This window comes from Mesoplodon densirostris, chromosome 3, assembly GCF_025265405.1.
Source record: "Mesoplodon densirostris isolate mMesDen1 chromosome 3, mMesDen1 primary haplotype, whole genome shotgun sequence".
Lineage (NCBI taxonomy): Eukaryota > Metazoa > Chordata > Mammalia > Artiodactyla > Ziphiidae > Mesoplodon > Mesoplodon densirostris.
Genome location: NC_082663.1, coordinates 143,940,732 through 143,965,952, shown reverse-complemented (window position 1 = coordinate 143,965,952; position 25,221 = coordinate 143,940,732). Strand labels below are relative to the sequence as shown.

The window sequence follows — 25,221 nt, the reverse complement described above, 5'->3', positions numbered from 1 at the left end:
CTGGGGTCAGCCAGAAAGATGTCCCGAGCTGCTATCCCCGGCTGGGGCCGGGCAGCCGCCTTCTGAGCCCCCGACCCGAGGCGCCGAGCCGCCGCCGCCCGATGGGCTGGGCCGTGGAGCGTCTCCGCAGTCGCAGCTCCAGCCGCCGTCTTCACAGCCCCGGCAGCATCAGCATCAGCATCGGCGGCGGCGGCGGCTGCGGCGTCTTCCGCATCGTTCGCCGCAGCGTAACCCGGAGCCCTTTGCTCTTTGCAGAATGGCCCGCTTCGGAGACGAGATGCCGGCCCGCTACGGGGGAGGAGGCTCCGGGGCAGCCGCCGGGGTGGTCGTGGGCGCCGGAGGCGGGCGAGGAGCCGGGGGCAGCCGGCAGGGCGGGCAGCCCGGGGCGCAAAGGATGTACAAGCAGTCAATGGCGCAGAGAGCGCGGACCATGGCCCTGTACAACCCCATCCCCGTCCGACAGAACTGCCTCACGGTCAACCGGTCTCTATTCCTCTTCAGCGAGGACAACGTGGTGAGAAAATACGCCAAAAAGATCACCGAATGGCCATATCCTTTGCCCAAACCCCGGCAACTGCGCCTCCCCCTCCTCCCTCGCTTCCCCTCTTCCAGGCTGGGAGAGACCCAGGGGTTGATGGGAGGCGGGGGGGGGTCTTCCAGGGGCTGGGAGAGGGGGCACCGGGGAGGAGTGTGGAGCATCTCTCCACCCGGAGCTGGGTTGAGGTACTGTGGAGGCTTGGGGTTGTGGGCGCCGGGGGAGTGGATTCCTCCCAAGGACTGATTTCAGAGTGAGGGCTGGGCCCTGGGGTCGTACAGGGGCCTTTAGAGCCAGTTCCGGATGGGTCAGAGTTCTCCCCGAATGAGCATAGATCAGGCCGGGGCCTGAGCACTCTGACCAGGGCAGGGGAAGCATGGGGGTCCTTGGCTGGGTTTCCTTAGCCGCCCCTCGTCGGAATCCACGGTTGCCTCCAGAGCTGGAGCCCAGTCCCAGCTCTCAGGCCTCTCCACCCCTGCTTGCCCATGGTTGGGGGCTGCCCTCTCAAGGAGGGTGCCTAGGGGTTCCCAGGGCCAAGAGCCAGTGGGAGAGCATGTGGTCTTCACACTGAGGGGCCAGCACTGACCAGAATTAATATCCCGGGATGGGCTGCTGGCCAGGAAGGGATGGGGGCATTTTATTATTCCCCATGTCTGCAGGTTCCATTTCCTTCCACCCACTGATTAGGGACCTCATCATCTTTTGAGGTGTAGAAAACATCCCGTTTGCCCCATCTGGGGCCCTGACCTGGAAGACCCAGGATGGGCTACTTTAATAAGAAAGATAGGACAAGAGAAAATGAGGTGCTGGGTCCTTCCTAGGGTGCCGTGTTAGGCCTTGGGTTGGAATCTGCTGCTTCCACCCTAGAGACCCGGGAGGGGACACCAGGAGAGTCAGCATCCATGTGGACATCTTGGGCAGGTAAATGCCTTTTTTTTTTTTTTTTAATTAAAGATCCAGAGGAAGAAAGTGGAGTACACATTTTCCTCTGTTGAGATGCTACCAAAATCCAGATCCTCTTGTGTTTCTTTAAATTCGTGCCTGCTTGAAATAAACCTTGAGGAGGGCTTAACATCTGTTGAGATGTAGGGAGGCAAGGATGGGTAATTAGTCGGGCTTTCTAGCAGTTATCTAAGCATGACCCAGATTCCAAGTAGGGGGACGAACCCTGCTTCCCAGGCTGACTGGCCAATGTGCCGCTCCTCGGCTCGGTTCCAACTGGCTGCCCTCGGAGTAAAAACGAATGGGGCTGGTTGGGCCCATGGGCTTCACTGATGAGCCCCCATCCTTTTTGTGTATGGTTCTGACAGTTTTATACACACACACACGCACACACACACACACACACACTCAACAGGGCTGAGCCCCAGGTGGTCCTGGGGTTGCTTATTTGAGGAACACGTTGGCTGGTGGATTCACTTTTAGCAGGGACCAGAATTGAGCAGGATTTTGGCTACTGGGTCTGGAAACTGTAACAGAGGCCTCTGAGGTTTTGGAGTGTGTGTGAGCAGTCTACTTCTAGGGTGGTGAAAATTAAGAGGTTCAGCTGCTATCTTTTTGGAGGGGTGTACCCCTAATCACGATGTCATTTTGATTGGTGCCCAAGGCAGGAACCAAGTCTTTGCCTCCTAAGTTTCAACCTTGTGATGATCTGTTGAAATGCTCAGGGGTCTTGTAATCACTCTGCCTGTCTCCCCCCAATCCCTGGAGGAGTGGGGGGAGGCATGGAGAATGGCAATGTGTCAGTGTGTGCAAGATCAGATAACTCAGGGGTGTCCAGGAGGGATTCACTGGGCTGACAGGTTTCCGTGTTGAAAATGGCTTTAGATAGCCTTCTGGAGCCTGGATTTGGAGTCTACTAGGAGGAAAGGAAGAAGGTGGGAATCCTAATGTGTCCTTAGCTCACCCCGGTCCAGCCTGAATCCTGCAGATCAGAGGGCTGTTGGGGAGGGAAGGGATGGCAACAGTCCCTCGGAAGGAGGGATCTTAAGAGAGGGATGCAGGTGAACTGGGAGCACTCAGTCCTTTAGAGGTTTTTTTTGGGTTTCTTGCTCTTGGGAGCTTTGTGATGAGTTTGTGCATTTTGCTTTCTGCAGCCAGTTTTTGTTCCCTCTTTGGCCTGAGGCAGCAAACACATTATGTATCCCCACTCTCAAAGGGAAAGCTCTCCATCCCCCAATCTGTCACCAACCAGAGTCATCCAGGACTGAGCTTTCTCTGGGGGGGAGGTGATGAGAGGGGAGGGGACAGAGAGATGGGGGGCTGGATAAGGGCATTTGGGCCAGTGCAAAGAGATGGAGTGTGGAAACACCGAGGAGTCAGGGTACCAGGGAAGAACATGGACTTGAGTATCTAAATATTTCTGCCATTAAAAAAAAGTGTTTAAGTACTTATTTAGAACTTGCGGCCATGGCTTACGGGCCCAGCCACTCCGCGGCATGTGGGGATCCTCCCGGACCAGGGAACGAACCCGTGTCCCCTGCACTGGCAGGTGGACTCTCAACCACTGCGCCACCAGGGAAGCCCTAGAACTTTAAAAATAAAGTCTAATGTATATATATACACACATGGGAAAGTACACAAGTCAAGTCCAGATTAGTTAAGTGAACATTCATGCCACTGGCACCCAGGTCAAGGAAAAGAATGTAACCAGCTCCCCAGAAAGTCCCCTCCTGCCCCCTCCCAGTTACTCCCCCAATAAGGGTTACCGCTACCCCAACTTCTGACCCCATGGGTTCATTTGGCCTCCTTTTGAGCCTCCTATAAATGGAGTCAGAGGCTGTGTTCTTTTGTGCCGGGCTTTTTTTTTTTTTCTCAACAATCTGTCTGTGAGATGCATCCATGTCACTGTGGGTCTTTGTTGGTTGTTCCTTCTCATCGCTGTGTGATATTTTATTGTTTGACCCTCCCACAACATACTTCTCCATTCTACAGTTGAGGGCCATTTGAGTAATTTCCAGATTGTGCATGTCTTTGGTTGAACTTTTTGGGGAGGTGTTTCTCTTGAATTTATACCTAGGAGTGGAATTGCCACTGCCGTTCTTTGATGTGCATGTCACGGAACATGTATTTGGAAATGGCATTTACTGAGGGTTGCAGGTGAGGGGGCAAAGCAGGTTCTTCACCGTCACGTGGAGGAGTCAGTCAGTGGCTGTTCCATGAACTTGGCTGTGTGCTCCGAGGGCCTAAGAGTGTTACGTCCAAATGCAGATTCCAGCATGGTACGCTGGTGGAGGGAGTGTGCAGCCTTGCATTCCCCATGGTCACGGGCACTTTGCCACTGTGATTCCTTCCCCTTCTGCACCCCGCTTCCCTCGGCAGCTCAAGCTTGAAGCCATCAGTGAGAATTAAGGGGTTCTCATGAATTTCATTTTTCTCCAAGTCAGAAGACCCAAATGGAAATCTTTGATGTTCAGATTTCCATTGGTGCTTTTCACTCTTGGAGGATTCCAGGCAGCAAAGCTGTCTGGATCACACACCTTGGTTCCGTGTTCTCCTCGACTGGAAGTCTGATTTAAATATGGCTGGGACGGGCTCTGATGATGGCTTCTAAAGAGCTCAAATCTGTCAGCTCAATAAGGCGCATCTGTCAACCTTCCTAGAGCCCCCACTTAATGCCGCTTGCTCCTTCTGACGCGCTACCAAGCGCCAATGTGAATGTCATCTTCCCCCAGTCCTGCTGATGCCAGCAGATCTTGCGCTGAGCATGGTGTAGGAATTTGGGCCGCGGACTCAGGTCTGTGTTATCACGCTCCTTCTCCTGAAGTGCTTGCAGGATTCCGGGCTTTCATACCCTTGTTTTCAGGACTCTTAACAAGAAACCCAGAGTCTCATCACATCAGGTAACCCTCGGACACTGGCTGATTGGCACTCACCCCCTTGTTGCTGTTTATTTTTAATCAAAGACTCTCTAAAGAGGAATATTCTGCATGGGAAGCAGAAGGAGCCCTGGGAGAAGTTGGAGCATATTATCAGAGTCTTGGCCCACCCTGAAAAGTAGCTTGTGCTAGAAGGGCAGGAGAGAATGACTGTATAATTCTTCTACTAGATCAGCGTGGCAGGTACTTCCAGAGGGCAAAACTCTGGGAAGTAGGAATTAGCATGGTTTTTTTCCCTTGGGTTTTTTTTCCCCCCTGCAAAGGTGCGATTCCTCCTCCGCAATCCCCAAATCTAAAAAGCTCTGAAAACTGAAAGATCAGCTCATTTAGGGGTTAAAAAATTACCTTGAACTGACCCAAATTTATATGCTTAATTTACAGTCTTAAATTTATCCCACTTGGTGTGCATTTTGATATATTTCACTGAGGAAACAGTAGATATGCTTGATTGTGGGGTGCTGCTACAGTAGATATGCTTGATTATGGGGTGCTGCTCCCGCAGACCCAGTGGGAGTGTTACGTATACATTGTAGCACTTTCCAAACTTTGCTGAGTGTGAGGATTGCCTTGTTAAAACGATGATTCTGGTCCAGCAGATTTGGGGTGGGGTCTGGGATTCTGCTTTTCCAACAAGCCTCTAAGGATTGCCCAAGCTGCTAGTCCATGAGTTACACCTGGAGTATCCAGGTCACATCATCGATGCATCCTGTTATCTTTTTTTTCTTTTTCTCAAAGACCGGGTTTATTGCGGTATAAATTACTTCCAGCAAAATTCACCCTTTTAAGCGTAAAGTTCTCAGAGTTTGACAAATGCATGCAGGCATGTAGCCACCACCCAAATCAAAATGGGGAACAGTTCCATTACCCCACAATATCCCCCAGTGACCCTTTGAGTCAGCACCCCCCTACCCAAGTGCCTTGCAAGCACTGATCTGTTCTCCATCCTTATAGTTATGCCTTTTCTAGGAGGTCGTATAAATAGAATCATATCATATGTAGTCTTTGGATTCTGGCTTCTTTCGTGCAGCCTTTGAGATCCATTCATGTTGCTGTGTGTATCAGTAGCTCATTCTTTTGAGTGCTGAGTAATATTCTCTGGGAGGCCTGGACTGGAGACTGTTCATCCATTTCCCAGGAGATTTGGGGTGTTTCCAGGTTGGGCGATTATGAATAGAGCTGCTGTAAACATTGGTGGATAGATTTTAGTGGGAACTTTGGGAACGTACATTTTATTTCTCTTGGGGAAATAAATACCCAGGAGTAGGATTGCTGGGTTATGTGGTAAGTATGTGTTTATGAGAGACCGCCAAACTGTTTTCCAAAAATGGTTGTGCCATTTTACATTCCCATCCCTGTGATCCCTTTAAAAACACCAAGTTCTAAGCTCCAGAGCACGTCTGGCCTTGAGGGTTTAGCGTAAAGGATTGTGGATGTGTAGAAAGTAGAGGAAGTGGTAGCCTTAAGTGCCAGTCAGAGAAATGAGAAAGGGTGAGGATGTCATTTGTAGCTCTGTTCCTGCCCTGGTTTGAGGTCTAGCAAGGGAGGGGGGTCTCCAGTGTGGGAGAAGGGGGTCTCTGGTTGGGGGGTGCTTTGGTCCTGCCACTCAGCAGTAAAAAGCAAGCTCCCCGAGGCCATAAGACCTATGTTCGTCATGCTGCTCACCACTGCCACCCCATCACGCCTGGCACACAGTAGGCACTCCATTAATGTTTGTCCAGTGAGTGACAAAAGTGCTTCACCCAGTTGCCAAATCTTCGAGATCTGATTCACCTCTGTACCCATGTCTTAGCTTTTCAGTGGGTTTTAGGTGTGGATCTTGGAGTGACAGGAGGGGTATGTGTTCATGAGGGTATCAGACCAAAGGAGGTCTCTGAAATGTTAGTGCTTGAGAAATTGGGGAGCAGTGGCTCCTTGAGAGTGGAGTCTTACTTCAGGGGATTTTGGGGGACATCTGTTGGGTACTTGGGGATTATGTACCCCCCCATTGCCTCCCCAGTAGCAAGCACACAACATACACTCCTTCAACAATGGAAGACACCACCAGGAAGGTGGATTCAATCCAGAGATGGTCAGGACCCTAAAGCCCCTCAGTTAGTACATTTCTGGGGATGCTAAGTCAGCTCCTCAGGAGGGATCCAGGAGGTGCTGTGAAATACGACAGGGAGGTGAGGGAAAGCACCCTGAACTTTGGGTCAGCCAGGCCCAGGTTCGAATGGCTTACACTAGCCAGGCTGCCTTGGGCATCAGAGCCTCAGTTTCCTCATGTACATGATGAGGATGTTGCTTCTGATAGCACGTTCCTCGGAGGCCTCTGGAGGAGGTCACGTGGGGTCACGCATGAGAAATGCTCAGCACGGTGTCCGGCATGGAGAAAGCTCCAAAACGCATGAACCATAATATTGGAGAGTACTTTTTGCTCGTTATGTTCTTTTTTGGAAACTTTGACTAGAAACCGGGCTCTCTGGGTAGGAGTGGGAGCAAAGGGCCCCTCTGTTGACTGGCCAGTTTGGATTTATTAATCTGAGCGTGGCACTCTTGTTTTTTTTTTTTTTTAAACGTTCACAGAATATTTTTTAAATTAATTAATTTATTTTTTATATTTATTTTTGGCTGTGTTGGGTCTTTGTTTCTGTGCGTGAGCTTTCTCCAGTTGCGGCGAGCGGGGGCCACTCTTCATTGCGGTGCGCGGGCCTCTCACTGTCGCGGCCTCTCTCGTTGCGGAGCACAGGCTCCGGACGTGCAGGCTCAGTAGTTGTGGCTCACGGGCCTAGTTGCTCCACGGCATGTAGGATCTTCCCGGGCCGGGGCACGAACCCGCGTCCCCTGCATTGGCAGGCGAATTCTTAACCACTGCGCCACCAGGGAAGCCCCACTCTTGTTTTTTTTAATTGAAATATTTGATTTACAATGTTGTCTTAGTTTCAGGTATACAGCGAAGTGATTCAGTTATACATATACACATATATATTCTTTTCTTCAGAGTCTTTTCCCTTATAGGTTATTATAAAATATTGAGTATAGTTCCCTGTGCTATACAGTAGGTCCTTGTTGTTTCTTTATTTTATATATAGTAGTGTGTTTATGTTAATCCCAACCTCCTAATTTATCCCCCCCCCCTTTCCCCTTTGGTAACCCATTTGCATTCTCTTTTCTCTCTGGAGTCTTTAAGGGAGGAAAAATGGATGCCCACTTGACCTATTTTTCTGTTCTCTTCGGTATGAGATAAAATTGTCTTCCTCTCCCTTGATCCCTTCCTCTGTGGGTGACAAGGTAAGGGAGTTTTAAAATGTATAATTAGCTTCCCTGCCCACTGCCCCCCCTCCCCCGCCATCTCCTTCTTCTGAGCCAAAGGGTCCAGCCCAGGATGGAGGCTGCAGGCCTAGGACAGCTGCTGTGGCTGCCCCAGGTGACTCCTGAGAGCTTAACAATAGAATCCTGCTCAGCTTTGGGGTTAGACTGCATCCGCCTCTTCCCCCAGTTTCTGTCTTTCTTCTTCCTCCCCTCTCCCTCACTTCCTGGGAGAATAGAGAAGGCAAGGAGGGATCCAGGTGGGTGGGCTCAGCAACTTATGTTTCAAAAACCACTGGGCTGGGCTTCCCTGGTGGTGCAGTGGTTGAGAATCTGCCTGCTAATGCAGGGGACACGGGTTCGAGCCCTGGTCTGGGAGGATCCCACATGCCGCGGAGCAACTAGGCCCGTGAGCCACAACTACTGAGGCTGCGCATCTGGAGCCTGTGCTCTGCAACAAGAGAGGCCACGATAGTGAGAGGCCCGTGCACCGCGATGAACAGTGGACCCCGCTTGCCACAACTAGAGAAAGCCCTCGCACAGAAACGAAGACGCAACACAGCAAAAATAAAATCAATTAATTAATAAACTCCTACCCCCAGCATCTTCTAAAAAAAAAAAAAAACCACTGGGCTTTAGTCCTTGTCCGGATAGGGTGACCAGATGTCCCAGTTTGCCTGGGACTGTCCTGGTTTTAGCATCTTGAAAAATCCAGCAGTTCTGGGCAAACAAGGAAGTTGGTGACCCTACTGGTGAGTTCTTAACACTCCAGAGATGAAGGGAGCCAGAGATGGTGCCAATGCGCAGGAAAGGAGAAGATAGGTAGCTTTTTCCCTCTGAAAAGCTGAGACTTTATCTTGGAATGAATTGTGCTTTTGGAAGCTGCTTATTTAAGGCAGCTAATGCGAGAGAGATCCCGGCTCTGAAGCGCGAAATTCCAGAGTTAAATACGGATCAAGTTTTGTCGTCTCTCTTGGGTCAGAAGCGGCTTTATCTTCTTTTCAGCCTGGGAGCATTTTTGGGTCTTCCTTTAAGGTGTTCCCTGCTCAGGTTGGACCTGGAACTTGGGATTAGCAGCCCTCCCCCCATAACACTATTTAGGAGGCTCGCCCCCCACCTCCCGGGAACAATGAGGGAAACTCAGTTTCGTCACCCACCTGCCAGTAAATAATAATCACACTGTTAAGTTCTGTTCTCATTTTAAGCCTGTGCGTAAAATATTATATAATTTAAAACCAATTTTAAAAGTATTTTTATAAAGTGGCATTTGCAGGAGGGCTAAGTCTGATCTTAAGAATAAATGGACAGGGCTTCCCTGGTGGCGCAGTGGTTGAGAGTCCGCCTGCCGATGCAGGGGACGCGGGTTCGTGCCCCGATCCCGGAGGGTCCCACGTGCCGCGGAGCGGCTGGGCCCGCGAGCCATGGCCGCGGAGCCTGTGTGTCCGGAGCCTGTGCTCCGCAACGGGAGAGGCCACGGCAGTGAGAGGCCCGCGTACAGCAAAAAAAAAAAAAAGAATAAATGGACATATTCGTCTTAAATGAGATATTGGTATAGACCTAGAACTTGCTCTGTGTGGGGTTACACAGTTTCTGACCTGCCATATTCTTTTATCTCATTGATCTTTATTACTTCCTTTATTAAGAATAATGGGCATGGGCACCTCTGCTGACCTTTACTTTCTGCTATGAAATGTTTGTGGCGTCCATTGAGGGATGTGCTTGTCTTAGCAATAGCACCAGGGGTGGAGGCTAAAAGGAGGAGAAGAGGTGAGGAGGGGAAGTAATATAGGATGGAGATGAAGCAAAAGGCTTGGGGGACAGGTGACCCTGGTTGCAAATCTCAGCTCTAGCTCCCAGTAGCTGTGCCTCAGTCTCCTCATCTGTAAAATGGGCATAGTAGTCCTCCATCCAGGGAATTGGAGGATGAAAAGATACTGAAAGCATGTGGTGTATATGATCACTCTGTAAAAGTATAAGAATGGGGGAAAAAAAGTATCAGAATGGACAGACTGTATACTCCCATGCGGCAAGGGCTGGGTCGGTTGTGGTCACCACTCTGGCCCCGTGCTTGGCACCTACAGTGGCTGAATATATCATTGTGGGGTGTTTTCTTTTACCTCAGGTTAACAGCCAATTGCTTTAATCCTGTTCTGAGTTTACAACACACTCTCAATATCGTCTCTCCTTTTACTTATTTTTCCTTATTTATTTTACTACTATATGGAAACACTGGTAGACCCGCCACCAAAGTCAAGAACTAGAACAGTGGTCCTCAAAGTGTGGTCCCCAGCCCAGCAGGGTCAACATCACCTGCTCTAGAGCAGAGATGCTTACACTTGGGCGTGCACCAGTATCCCCTGGAGGGCTGTTGAAACACTGGTAGCTGGGCTTCGTCCCCCAGAGTTTCTGATTCAGGGGGTTTAGGGTGGAACCTAAGAATTTGCATTTCTAGCAAGTTCCCAGATGCAGCTGATGCTGCTGGTTTGGGGAGAACCCTGAACTAGAACATGATCAATAACTTACCTCTACCTGTAGCCTCCAACCCTGCCTTTGCTTCCTGCCCCTCCCCCACTTCACTCCCCCAAAGGCAACCCAACCACTCACTCTTGGATTGTGTGTGTCTTATTCTCTCTTTCTTTCTTTTTAAAAAAGCTTTATCACATATTTAAATATGCCTTAACTCTGTAAGTTTCACTTTCATGGTTTCTGAGCTTTTCAGCCTTCTGGAACTTGCACTGGCTTTTTTTTCACTCAACTATATATTTCTAAGATTCATCTTTCTTATTTGAGTATAGCTGTAGGTTATTTATTTTTCTCTGTATAATATTGTATTCTGTGATGATACAACAATTTATCCACTTTCCTGGGTGATGGACATTTGGGATGTTTCCAGGTTTCTTGTTTTTTGCTATAATGAACGGTGCTGCAGTACTGAATAAATAACTTTTGAATGAATGAATTCAGGTGTTAATTTTAGTCTGTGTACTTGGGAATGTCGCTTCAGCTAGAATCAGCTGAGATTCATCAGCATTTCTGGAACACCAGCCATCTGACAGGCACTGGCTAAGCCATTTCACAGTCTACCCATTATTCTCTCTAAGGGCTGGGTCAGCCAGGCAGCCCCTGTTCTTCCTTGTCTTCTGAAAGTCAGCCTGTGTTTTAGGCATTGGCAATTGCTACAGTAGTAGAGAAGCAGCAGGGCTGAGTTGAGAGCATGGACTCTGGAGCCAGGGGGCTGGGGTTCAAATCCCAACTCTGCTAGTCACCAGCCGTGTGACCTTGCTCAAGTCATTTAAGCGTTCTCTGCCTCAGTTTCCCAGTTTGTCCACTGGGATTCTAATAGCACCTATCTTGAGAGATTAAATTAGTTAATACATGTTATGCTTAGAAAATAGTGCCTGGAACTTAGCACTATATATGTCTATATGTAAATGGATAGATTGATGTATCAATGGATACATGGATGGATCAATGGGAGAGAAGAAGAAAGGATGGGCTTATTCAGGTGACCTCTCTGACCCAGTGCTTGGAATAGTATGTGACACATAGTAGGTTCTACATAGTATTAGTTATTATTATTCTGCCTTTTCTTGCCAAGGCTCTCAACTCCCTTGATCCCTGTTATTTTCTGGCATCTATCTTGTTAACCCATTCTCCTGGATGATTAACTAAACCACCATCGCTCCAATGTATAATCCAAGGGGAAAACAATCACAGGGTCATGTTGATTGTAGATACTAGAATTCCATGATTCCAAGGCCCAGGCAAAATTTTCCTCATCTCAGAAATCCTTGTCTATATTTCCAATCAACTTCCTCTCCCATTCTCTACATCCCACCGCCAGGTTCTCTCCAGTGCCAGACTCTTTCCAGTCTGCCCACAGCTCCCCCTTCCTCTAACCATACCCTACTTTCTAGCCTTGCTTTAAGAGCACCATCTTTGAAGACATCAAAGACTTCAAACCAGTGAGAATAGGCCGGCTTCTGTGCAGTTCTAACAAGGACTTGGAGCATTTGGGTCTTGCATAAATTGGAATAGTCAGACATGTTTGTGGATTCGAGTTATTTTTGGAAGAGTTGTTAGAATGTAAAATTTTAACAGTTTGGCCTGTTCCTAATCACAGTGGAGTCTTTTAAGTTAAGGATCATCAATGGATATTTGTGGTTTAGAGAAGAGAAGTATCTCCTGCAGTTAGTGTTGAATGCGTGGGTGGATGGAAAGATCTGTGGATGGTTGGACAGACAGATGGACAAATAGGTGAATAATCTAGGTGGGATGAAGGAAGGCAGGATGGATAGATGAGAGAAAGAAAAGATGGACATATTGGATGGATGGGTGATTGGGTGGGTTATAGGTGGGTGGATAAGTGTTGATTGGTGGGTGACTAGATGAGTGGTGGATGGATGGATGATGAAAGAAAGAAAAGATGGACGGGTGAACACATGAGTGGATGAGTAGATGGCAGATGAATGACTGGACTGGATTGACAGGTAAAAAGATGGATGGGTGGATGAATGGATGGATGGATGGATGGATGGATGGATGGATGGATGTTAGATATAAGGGTGTATGGAAGGGCAGGTGTCCATTTCTGGGTCTCTCTGATATTTGGTGTTCTTATTGGCTTGGGAATGACCAAGTCCCTTCACTTACCACCCTCAATGTCAGGTGAATCTTGCATGCTTTGTGAAAAGCAATAAGATGTATGCTTGGGGCTTCCTGGTGGTGCAGCGGTTGAGAGTCCGCCTGCCGATGCAGGGGATGCGGGTTTGTGCCCCAGTCTGGGAAGATCCCACATGCCGCGGAGCGGCTGGGCCCGTGAGCCACGGCTGCTGAGCCTGCGCGTCCGGAGCCTGTGCTCCGCAACGGGAGAGGCCACAACAGTGAGAGGCCCGCCTACCGCAAAAAAAAAAAAAAGATGTATGCTTATGTCTTACTCTCTACTTAGAAAGCTCCTTGAGGGTAGGGAACAGTGATTTACCTTCCTCACATCCCCCACCAGTTCCCACACTATATCATGCATGAGTGTTTGTTAATTGAGTAGTGATGAGGAAAATAAACAGTGTTCTTTACAAAGACTATTAAAATTCTGGAAACACTCTGGTTTTGTTTATTTCAGCACTGGGACTAAAAGTGGAATTCCTTGGATTTTTGCTTCATTGGTGAAGAGTGGTGGGCTAGTGGAATATCACTCTTCCAAGTAGGTTGGGTAAATGTCCCAGATGCTTACTCACTGCCAGAGATAGCAGATTACAGATGTACTAGGTTCTACAAGGCCCCTCATTATCTAGTCCCTGTTTTGTCTTTGATCTCATCTCTTCTGTTCTCTACCACTTCCACTCTGTCTCAGCCCCACTGGACTTTTTTGCCCACAGCTATTTGCATCTGTAGGCATCTGTGCTGTCTCTTCCTTCTACTTGCATCACTGTTTCTCCAGGTCTCCTCATGGCTGAGTCCTTCTCTTCATTTAGATCTCAGCCCAAAAGTCACATCCTCCAAGAGGCCTATCCTCTTCATTTGTTGAACACCTGAAATACAAAGAAGAACATAAAATATATGTATACTCTCCTATCCAAAGAGAATCTCTGGTGACATTTTTTTTAAAATTTTGTTTATTTTTGGCTGCGTTGGGTCTTCATTGCTGCACACGGCTTTCTCTAGTTGCGGCAAGTGGGACTACTCTTCTTTGCGGTGCACAGGCTTCTCATTGCGGTGGCTTCTCTTGTTGCGGAGCATGGGCTCTAGGTGTGTGGGCTTCAATAGTTGTGGCTCGCAGGCTCAGTAGTTGTGGCGCACAGGCTTAGTTGCTCCATGGCGTGTGGAATCTTCCCGGACCAGGGGTTGAACCCGTGTCCCCTGCATTGGCAGGCAGATTCTTAACCACTGAGCCACCAGGGAAGTCCCTGGTGACATTTTATGGTTACATTCCATACATTTTTATGGATATAAGCTTTTCTGAACACATTTCCATGCCACTAGCTATCCTTGGACAACAACATCTGGGCTACCATGTATAGTTGTACAGAGTACACACTGCACAAGGGTATTGTATCTCATATTATAGGCATCATAGAGCTGAACATTTATTATTTCAATTTCTCAGATGATGAGAGCTTCAGTATCTTGTTCTAGCAAAATGAAGATATTATGACAATTTTTTGACAGATGGACCTAACAACTTGAAAAAGGGGAGTCATTTAAATTCACACAGTGGTGCTGTATGGGTTGGCAGCAACCCCAGAAAAGACTGTTGTTAATATCTGATGACATTCCACTTTATGGATATATCATACTTCTTGTAATCATCCCCAGTCGTTTGTTTTGCTTGTAAACAACAGTGCTACAAACATCTTTGTGCATAAATCTCTGTCCAAGGTGCTGATTATTTTCAAAATAAAATTCTGGTCTAGAGATGTCACTCAAGTCTTAAAACTGTTGCCACCACTTTCCTTGAATATGTAAAAGAGATTTTGAGACCAAGTGACTTGAAATTTAGGAAGCTGAGGAGGAGTATGGAAAGAACAGTTGATTGGTTTGGAATTTTTCCTAGGCTGCATGTAAAACAGTGCTTTTGAACTGGGGGTGATTTTTGCCTTCCAGGGGACTTTTGGTGATGTCTGGAGATACTTTTGGTTGTCTCGAATGTGGAGGGTGGGGTGCTACTGGTACTTAGCAGGTAGAAGCCACGGATGTGCTGAGCATCCTAAAATGCACAGGGCAGCACCCTCATCCCACCCCCAGTAAACAACTATCCAACCCAAGATGTCAATATTGTTGAAATGAGAAATCCTGATGTAAAAGATATCACGGATTCCTTGGAGGAGAGTGGGTGGATTTAGAGTTTGGGGGTTACTTAAATTTTACTTACAGTTTCTCTTCCTATCTGGGTGTCTAAGCCAGCTTTCTCTGAACTTTAGATCCCACACTATCAGCAACAGGCTTGCTACTGACAGATTCGTTGATGTAAATATAGATGAGTATATAGAAGGAAATCTCAGCTGGAAAATGTTGGAATGAAAGCTGCTGCAACCTCCCTTTCTCCCTCCTTCTCCTTCTGTTGCCCAGTTTTTAAATCGTGTCTCACTTTCTTTGGGCTCCTGGCATGGTGAGTACTGCTGGTAGAGACCGTGGTTCTCTGTTCCTTTAGTCCCCACACCCAAGGTTGGCCTTGGGCATGTCCAGGACACCACTGAGACAGATTAGCTTAGAGATGTGAAGGGGGAAAAGAGTGCATTCTGATAAATTCATTCATTCATAAATGTTAACTGAGCACCTACTATGTGCCAGGTGAGTGAGGGGAGAGGAGGGCAGGAAGGTGACAAGGGTAGATTGTTTGGGCCACAGTGAAGATTTTTACGCCAAAGGAAATGGCATCATCATTCCCATTTTCCACCTGGCACACCTATACTTTGTTTTCTATAAGAAAATAGGGTCCTTTGTGTCTACACAATGTTTTGAGGGCTGCTGTTTTTCCTCCAATACTAGCTACACTGCAGTGAATTCCGCTGTGTTGATGTCTTTACACACGTCTGTGACTGTTTCCTTAGGACTGATTCCTGGAGGTGGCACAGCTGGGTCATATGTCAGGCTTTGGGGCCAGGCTGCAAGGAACAGTTAGTCTGTGCCTTTTCAAACTCCAAGGTCCCATTTCTCTGATTATATGGCCCAATTAGGTTGCCCTTGATTTTATATCTTCACCAATCAGGTAAGTGAAAAGTGCAATCTATTGTGGTGCAATGTGCATTTCTTCAGTTCCCAAAGATGCAGAGCATTTTTCAAATCCATACGGGCTGTCTGTATTTCCTTCATGATGTCCCTGGTCACACCCTTGGCTCTGTTTTCTCTAGGGACATTCTTCATAGATATCTTTTGGGGAGGTTGCACCAGGTTCTATAGACACTGAGGGGTTCTGTGGCTCTGTGTTGTGTTCGAAGCAGTATAGTGGTTAAGAGGGAGGGCTGTAGAACCAGACTACCTGGGTTCAAATCCCAGCTCTGTTTCTTTCCAGCTGCATCATCTTGGGCAAGTCACTTCACCTCCCGGTCCTCAGTTTCCTCATCTGTAAAATGGGCATAAAATGAGCTCCTGCCTCGTGGGGTTGTTATAAGGCTCAAGCAGCACTTAGAACAGTGCCTGGCACACAGTGGGTCATGAATAAGAATTTGCCCTCATTATTGTTATGGGCCAGGCATTAGCTTCCTCTCTCCTCCATACAATAGTGTGTGTGTTTCTGTGTGCCTCTGTTGGTGCACCTTTTGTTTCAGGGTGCAATAACCATCACGTGATTAAGAGTAAGCTCTCCAAAAAAAAAAAAAAAAAAAAAAGAGTAAGCTCTCCAAGAATTAGTGCCAGCCGTGGCTCTTTTAACTGACCAAACAGGATCTCCCGCACTTCCCCCTCCCAAAAAAAAGCAACTGGACCATTTTTCACATTCACGATGGGTTTCCTTTCCTTGGCGCCTGTGCTTGTCCATGTCTGGGATTTCACTAGAGCTCCAGTAAAGACGAAGTGTCATATCCCAGGAGAAAATGGAAACTGGCTGCCTTTTCAAATCTAGTTAGTAGCTCCTCTTTATGGAGAGCTTATGAGCCCTCAGGCTCTTTGATTTCATCTTAATATCAGTCCCAAGGGCTCAGTGGGTTTATTTTTGCCCCCATTTGACAGATGTTCACACTGAGGCTCAGAGAGTAAGGTCACTTGCCAAGGTCACACATCTATCATATGGAGAAACTTCATGGGACAGGTAATGGCATGGCAGGAACAAAGGCCCAGAGGGGCAGATGCTCAGGTCCTGCCTGGGAGAACATCTGTGCTCCAGAGAGGCTGGCATGCCTATGGGAAGAGATGGTACAAAGGAATAGTTAAGGGACAAAGTGAAGGGACACTGAGGTCAGCCAGTACTAGGTTCCTCTCTGACAGCGATGTTGCCTTTGGGAAGTTACTTAACTTCAGTGATCCTCCATTTCTTCATCTTTACGATGGGCAGAATAATATTTTCCACCCAGAGATGCTGTAAGGATGAAATCAATGGTGAATGACAAACATCAGGCTCGGCACAGAGTAAATGCTCGACAGGTAGCTGAAGCCCTTTGTTTTCTCCTTAGTACAGGCACTGGGACACAAACACAAACAGACAGACACAGACCCCTGCCCTGGTGTGGCTAACATTCTAGCTGGGGAGACAGACCAAGGACTAGTTAAAGGATACAGCTGGTGTGGTTAAGTGCTGTGGTGCAAAAATAAAGCCGGAATAGGAGATACAACAGGGTGGTGAAGACAGAGGTTATTGGTACTGAGAAGCTGAGCTAGGAGGAGACCTGGGGAGAGGTGTGGGCTTGAGTTGGGTCACTCTGGGGAAGCACAGAAGTGAAGAGGCTGGAGGTCTCTTTCATAGAGGACTCTGTCTAGAGAGTGAAAGGGGTAGGTTGGGGAGACCCAAGGTAGGGCTGCTGAAGGGAACCGGTGAAGTTTCCAAGCAGGTTAGCAATGCTAAAAGAAAAAAAAAAAGGAAGAATGGAGAAGAACCAACTTCCTTGCTTCTCAAGATGTCTTCTCATCCTTTATCCCTTTGGGTCACTTAAAGACATAAGCAAAGGGACCGAGCTCAGGGCTATTTTCAAGACTCTAAGTTATTTATTAAAGTTCGAGGATATCATTTTTTCTAACCTGTTGGATGTCTTGTGCCTTTCTCCCCTGGGAGGTTGTCTAGACCTGCTATGCCCAGTAAGGTAGCCACTAGCCACACATGGCTGTTTCCATTTAAGAATTCGCTAAAATTAAATAAACTGAAAAAGTCACTTCCCTTAGTTGCAGCAGCCACATTTCAGATGCTCAGTTGCCACATGTGGCTAGTAACCATTGTACTGGACCATACAGATTAGTACATTCCATCATGGCAAGTTCTATGGGACTTGCTGCTGCAGAACCTTCCAGCAGCAGCAGCATCTCCTGGAAGGAGCTTGTTGGAAATGCAGAATCTCCATCCCTCATCCCAGACCTGCTCAGTACCAATCTGTATTTCAACAACACCCCCACCCCCCAGGTAAGGTTGGCTGTACTTGGAATCTACCTGAAAGTTTTTAAAATGCTGATGCCCCGAGAGTTCCCTGGTGGCCTAGTGGTTAAGATTCCAGGCTTTCACTGCCATGGCCAGGGTTCAATCCTAGGTCAGGGAACTGAGATCCCACAAGCTACGTAGTGTGGCCAAAAAGCAAAACAAAATGCTGATGCCCCAAACCTCACCCCACAGATGCTGGTGAGATTGGTCCAGGGCTGTCCCTGGGTATGGGGACTTTTGAAAACTCCCCAGTTTTCAAACTTCAATCCTAAGATTCAGCTAGAATTGGCAGAGAGGACCGAGTAGTTAAGAACACTCGGAAAGCAGGTGAACTGGAGTTGGAGCTGTGTGACCTAGGACAAGCCACTTACCCTCTCTGAGCCGCAAATGCCCTCTCTGTAGAACCAGGAACCTGATGACACCTCCCTCCCAGGACTGTGGGTGTAAATGATGTGATGGTTCAGAGTGCTAAGCAGGGGGCCTGGGATGTGGATAGTAAGCACTTCCTGCATAAATGTTACTTTTAAGAAATGAAATCAGCAGCCTTAGAGCTAACAGCTGGAGTAGAGGAAACAAAACTCTATTTTTTAATGGGTTTTTTCTTTTTTAAAAAGATTGAGGTAAAATCCATTTAACATAAAGTTAACCATCAACCATTTTATCTTAAATTTTTTTATTTTATGTTGGAGTATAGTTGATTAACAATGTTGTGTTAGTTTCAGGTGTACAGCAAAGTAATTCAGTTATACATATACATGTATCTATTCTTTCTCAAATGGTCTACATCAACCATTTTAAAGTGTACAGTTCAGTGACATTTAGTACATTCACAATGTTGTACATCTGTCACCTCTATCTAGTTCTAAGACATTTTCATCACCCCAAAAGGAAACCCCATACCATTAAGCAGTCACTCCCCATCATCCCCTTCCTTCCCCTGGTTGCTAGTCTGCATTCTGTCTTTGTGGATTTACCTATTCTGGTTTTAGATTTTTTAAGTGTCCTGCCCCTGGCACCATCACCTCTCGGCATCCCAAGAGAGACTAGGAAAAGGCCCAGCTCTTTTTATCTCTGGGTCTTTCCACCTCTGGGATGAGGGCTGCCCCCACCGGTGTCCCCCTCCGGCACCCTGGGCTTCACCCGTCAGCCACAGTTAATCCCAGCAGCAGGCCCCGTGTTCTGCTCTCCTGAGGTTGCCACAAATGAGAGGTTTCATCTCAGCTGGGTTTCTCCTAGTTAAATATTTAATAAATAAGACCTACAACTTGTGATGCTGAGAGTGTTTGATAGTGAAATTAATGAGGGGGAGAGAGTCCCAGGCAGCCCACAGGTCCATCCATGCCTGAGCCTGGCCATGGGCACCCTGGTGGCACAGACCTGGGCAGGCATCTGGGTCACCACACTGAGCCATGCCATCCTGCATCCCCTGGCTGTGGCCTCCCTCTCTAGCACTATGTCTGGGCACAGAGTAACCACATGATACATATACGTTAAAAGCGAGATTGTGTGTGTGTTTGTGTGTATGTGTAGAGGAGATGGAGGAGAAAAAGGCAAGAGAGAGAGAGATGAGGGAGAAAGAAAATGGAGAGAGAGGGAGGAAGAGATGGAAGGGGAAAGAAAAAGATCTGGAAGGATCTGGAGGTAGGCAAGGAAGACAGTGATGGGGGAGGGGAGAGAGACACAGAGAAAGATGAAGAGAGACAGAGATGGAGGGAGAGAGGAAGAGAAAGAGGGAAAATACAGAGAAAGAAAAAAGGAACAGAAAGAAGAAAGAGAATATCATTTCCAGTATCTTTTCCCCTGCTCATTATCCTTGACAATCTCCCCCCACCCTTTCCCCCTGTCTCTCCACTTCTCATTTCCTTACTCATGCCTTCTTGCCAGGCCCTCATCCCTTTTCATTTCCTGTGTCTCTGTTATCTTTTAATTTTCTGTCTCAATGTTTGTCCCTTTTCTCTTTCTCTTCATAAACCATCCCTTGGCGTATGTGCCTTATTCTTTCCTAGTCAGTCTTTAGCCGAAGACTCTGTGTGTGTGTGTGTGTGTGTGTGTGTGTGTGTGTGTGTGTGTATTGGGGGGAGTGAGGGAGAAAACAAACCTAGAAAAGAGTATAGGAGCATAAATGAACGTTTTAAAAACCATGTTATGATACAAATGAACTTATTTACAAAACAGAAGTAAACTCACAGACATAGAGAGCAAATTTATGGTTACCAAAGGGGAAGGGGGGGGATAAATTAGGCATTTGGGGTTAACAGATACACACTACTGTATATAAAGAGATAAACAACAAGGTCCTACTGTATAGCACAGGGAACTATATTTAATATAACCTATAGTGGAAAAGAGTCTGAGAAGGAATAGGTATATATTTATATGTATAACAGAATCAATTTGCTGTATACCTGAAACTAACACAACATTGTAAATCAACTATACTTCAATTAAAAAAAAATACCTTTCATCCAGGTCAAGGGCCAGAACATGGCCATCTCCTCAGATTCTCCCATATGCCCATCCCCCATCGCAACCTCCATCACAATCCCCCATCACAATCCCCCATCACAACCCCTCCCGGATGAACCACTATTGAGGATTTTATGGGAATCCTTAGCTTGCTTTTCTTTGTGGTTTTACCACCTAGGTATGCAATATAGTTCAATGTTTCGTGGTTTTGAACTTTATAAATTTAAGATTATGTGATATGAATTATTTTGTATTTTGCCTCATTGGCTCACAATTACATTGGTAAGATCCATTCTTAGTGTGGTTGCCGCGGCTCCTTCGTGGTCATATTTGTTCACTGATGATGAACATGTGAGTCTGTTCTCTTTTGGCTGCTGAAAATAAGCGACGTTGCTAGTTGTTATGGGTTTTGCTGCACGTGTGCAGGAGTCTCTTAAAGGTACATGCCTCGATGCAGAAGTGCTGGATATTAAGATTAGGGCGTCTTCAATTTGACTAAATGCTGCCAAACTGTTCTTGCAAAGTGTTTGTGCTAATTTACACTCCTGCCAACAGTAGCTGAGCATTCAAGTGGCTCCATATCCTTACCAACACTTGGTGGCTTTTTAACTGCAACCTTTCTGGTGGATGTGTGGCGATTTCTCATGGTGATTTGAGTTTGTGTTACCTGATTACAAAAATGGGTAAACATATTTTAATATGTTTATTGGCTGTTCAAGTTTCTTCTTTTATGAAATGCCTCTTCATGCCCTGTTCACTTTTTTTTTAAATTGGGTTGTTTGATTTTTTTTTCTTCCTATTGATCTGTAGGTGATCCTTATGTATTCTGGAAACTGGTCCTTCATCATTATATGCTGTGCAATATCTTCTCTTAGCTTGTCTTTTGATCTTTTTTATGACATCTTTTGATCAATAGCAGTTCTTAATTTTATTGTGGTTGAATTTAGAAATCTTTTCCTTTACAGTTTGTGGGTTTTGCATCTTATTTAATAAAATTGTTTCTACCCTGAGGTCATATTGTTTCTAAAACTTCCACAGTTTTGCTCATTGTATGTCTTTGATCAGCATGAAGTTGATTCTTGTGTATAGTGTGAGGTAGGGGTCTGATTTCCTTTTTATTCCATAAGAGTTGTCCCAGCACCATTTATTAAAAAGTCCATCCTTGCCTCAGTGATCTGCAAGACAACCTCTCTGACTGCTTAACTTTTACCTCTTTTGGTCTTGTCTGTTTTCATGCTCAGCCAGTCAAACCATACGTATTTATTGAGTGCCAACTATATACAAGGTACTGGGTTACCATGATGAACACAGAAGATGTAGTCAGTGCTTTTGTGGAGCTTACAGTGTGGCAAGGATGACAGGTAAATAGCTATGGCCACTTAAGTTACAATTATAAATGCTGTAAGGTTTTAGGAAGGACAAATCCAGCTTGCTCTGAGAGGAACACATAAAACAACCTCCCCCGGGACTTCCGTGGTGGTCCAGTGGTTAAGACTCTGTGCTCCCAATGCAGGGGGCCCAGGTTTGATCCCTGGTCCAGGAACTAGATCCTGCATGCCGCAACTAAAAGATCCTGCATGCCGCAACTAAAAGATCCTGCATGCTGCAACTAAGACCTGGCACAGCCAAATAAATAAATATTGAAAAAGAAAACCTCCCCCAAGGAAGTGGTGATAAACCCCCACTGTGGTGATAAGTGGTGATAAGACTCACCAGTGGCGAGTCTTTAGTGGAACTCTGATATAGAGAGGGCAGGAGTGGTGGGAAAGATGTTCTTCCCGGAGGGAACAGCATGTGCCAAGGTCCTGTGGCAGAAGATTAAAACTTTGGTATTTATTTCAAAGGCACTGTCTGGTCCCTGGAGCAGCAATGCAATGAGATTATATCTGTGAACAGCCCCACTGACTGCTGTGTGGAGGATGAATTCTATGGGAGCAAGAAAGAAAGCCATGAGACCTATGAGGATATCATTGTAGTCCTTCAAGGAAGAGACAGTGTGCCTTAGATTGGGATGGTGGCTGTGGAAATAGAATTCACTGGTCAGATTGAAAGATATTTTGAGCTGGCATAATTTTCCCCTCTCCCTCTCCCCTCTCTTTATCTCTGTTCCTTTTCTGGTTGAGTTTTCTGGGTGAGGAAAGCAGTTTGTGTTCCTGCCAAGGATATTTGCTCTGAAGGATATATTTGCCACAGATGGTCCTTGGAAATCTAGCCGAGAGAGTCACTGGACAGCCCCTGGCCCCCAGGGTTTTCTGGATTTAATTCAACAATGACCACTTGTTAATAACAATATGTTATTTATGAACAATGAGTTGATAGTTTTTCCTTCAAAACACTGATTAGCTATTGCATCATGTGTCACCCCAACTAACCCTAATGAGATGAATGAGGGAGAGAGACAAGGGTTTTTATATCAGTTTTACTTTGCATTAGGGCATACTTGAGATCTCACAAAAAAATGTTGGTTTTGGGATTGGAATTCAGTACCTTGACTTCTGGCCCAATTCTGTTTTTATAAGATCACAAAATACTCTTTTGCAAACCATTTCCTACTAGAGTGCTCCTGGGTAATATACAGGGCTTCAGGTTCCTTGCCTGTAAAATGGGAATTAAAATAAAATACCTATCTCTAAGCTTTGTGCCTGACACATAGTGAGGACTCATTACATTTACCTACATGAGTTCATTAGTGCCCTTCAGCTGCAAGGAGCAGAAAACTCAAAGGCACTCAAGCAAGAATAGAGGAGTTGACTAGCCTATGAGACAGAAGAGTATAGAAAGTGACCCACTTCTGGCTTGTCTGGATCCACAAGTCAGATTACATCATTAGGCTTTGGTTTCTGGGCTCTGCTTTTTGAAATTGGCTCCATTCTCCATGTGGACGGGACATGCCTGCAGTTCCAGACCTTTGGTCCTCTCCAAAGTGATTCTCTTTCCCAGCCATCCTCCCAGCATTCTCATGAAATGATTTATTGATTTTGATTGGCTGTGCTGGGGTTATGTGCTCATGCCTGAACCAATCACTGTGGGGGAAGGGGTGCTCTGATTGACTTAGGCTTGAGTCACATCATCGGGTCTCTGGCATTGGGGGTGGAGCCAACTCCACAGGAATGGGGAAGAGGAATGGTCCTTTTAAAGGTGTATTAGGGTGCACTAGCTGGTGCAAAAAACAACCCTCACATCTGCAGTGGCTTAGTACAGCAAGAATGTACTTCTCACTCACCTAAAGCCCAGTCGGATAATCAGCAGGTGGCCTTCCACATTGTGATTCCAGGGCCCAGGCTCTCTCCATCTCGTGGCTCTACTATCCTGTAAGCACTTGAAAGTCTTGCTTCTAGCCTGTAGGGAGATTAGGAAGGCTTACACAGGAGGTTTTGGTGAGTCACATCTAGAAGTAGTGAACCTCATTTCTGCCAGCATGCTAATCGACCAAAATTTTGTCCCATGGTGTGTACCAGAGAGGGCTTCAGTAGGAAATGGAAGACACATCAAGAATTGAATTAAGAGATGTGGGCGGGCAGTTACCAAAGCAGAGAGGGAGGGAGGAACAGCTGCCCCACAGGAGCTGTAACCTCAGGAAGCCAACAGAATAAATGCCCCAACTTCATGCCCTTCCCCCATATCCCACCAGGGATCCCTATTGTCCAAACCCAACTGGAAGCCAGAGGATAAGGAGCTCAATGAGACTGTCTGCACAGGTCAGCCTCCCTGGGCATAGCAGAGTGGAGAAGGAGGAGGAATGGATTCTGGGTAACAGAAGACAGCCCGTACCATGGCTCACCTAACTGCAGAGCATACCTGGACATTGAGTCCATGTGTGCATCCAGGAGGAGGAGGTTTGGTGGACACATTACATTGTCTTTTACACAAGGAGAAATCAGGTTCCCAGATGGCAAAAAAAAAAAAAAAAAAAAAAAGTCTGCTCTTCTGCTATTATTATTGTTGCTGGTGGTGGTGTGACTATTGGTTCTCTCTGTGTGCTGATACCTCCTTTCCTCTTTCCTCGTCCTGAGAGTTCTTTCCCTTTCAGAGGAAATTTTTTGGTGTCCTTGAAAGGTGTTCAGTTTTATGCCAGGCTTGAGCGTGGGGCCCTCTGCTCAGACAGCGGATAGTTTGGGTGTCAGCAGGCAATCTGTGCCCCTGGCAAGGCCCTTGGCTTAAACCAAGACTGTGGTGGGGGAAGGTGCATGGATGGGGTCAGAGAGGGCAGCTTCCTGCCCAAAGAAAGTGACTATCTTGCTGGAGGTGAAACCTAGGAGAGGCCCTTCAGGCTGAGCCCAGGAAGGCGGACTCTGGGCCTACCAGCAGGAAGCAACTCTCCAACCCCACATCTGCTCCCTCCTCTCTTTGGCAGCCAGAAGTAGGTGCACAAGTGAGATTGCAGCCCAGATATGCTAACGATGGCTCGCGCCCACCCCACCCCAATCTGGTCCGGCTGTGCTAGCAGTGGATCCCCATCTCTAGCCTCCTGCAAGGTCAGCCCAGCCACTGTAACAATGGCCTGTCCCCTCCCAGCCTCACCTACTTCTTTGAATTCCCCAAGGCTCTGTGATGATGAGGCCAGCACTGTCTTGACATCCTCCATTCAAGCTTAACTGGCCTCTCCTCCCCTCCATGGAGAACAGAAGAGCGGCCCCTCATCGCCTCTGGCAGCCAACCGGCCAGGTCCCCCTCCTTCGTCCCATCGCTCCAAGATCCAGGACAACAATGAGAAGAGAGGTGGTCAGACCCGAGTCCTCCGGGGCGGTGTGTGGGGTCCACCTCTCAGGAGCTCCATGGTTCCTGCTTTTCATCACCTTCTTCCCAACTTTGCCGCATCCCTGCTTCTGACAGTAATAGCAGCACAGATTCAAATCTCAAGTGGACCACTGGCTGCTTGGGCAAGTGACTTCCCCTCCCTGTGCTCCAGTTTCCTCACCTGTCAGTGAAGACAGTTGTAGTAACAAGAGTCCTGGACAACAGGGTCAGCACCTCACTTGTATCGATTAAGTTCATCC

General features: G+C 47.0%; 1 protein-coding gene across 3 annotated transcripts in view; it reads left to right on the top strand.

Annotated features, from left to right (window-relative positions):
* The first annotated feature begins 256 nt into the window (after nucleotides 1-256).
* The window catches only part of CACNA1A (calcium voltage-gated channel subunit alpha1 A), a 238,334-nt gene continuing 213,369 nt past the window's right edge, over nucleotides 257-25,221 (top strand). For all 3 annotated transcript variants that reach the window (XM_060092233.1, XM_060092235.1, XM_060092236.1), the window contains exon 1: nucleotides 257-549. In XM_060092233.1, coding sequence (XP_059948216.1) covers nucleotides 257-549 — 293 coding nt within the window. The remainder of the gene's footprint in view (nucleotides 550-25,221) is intronic.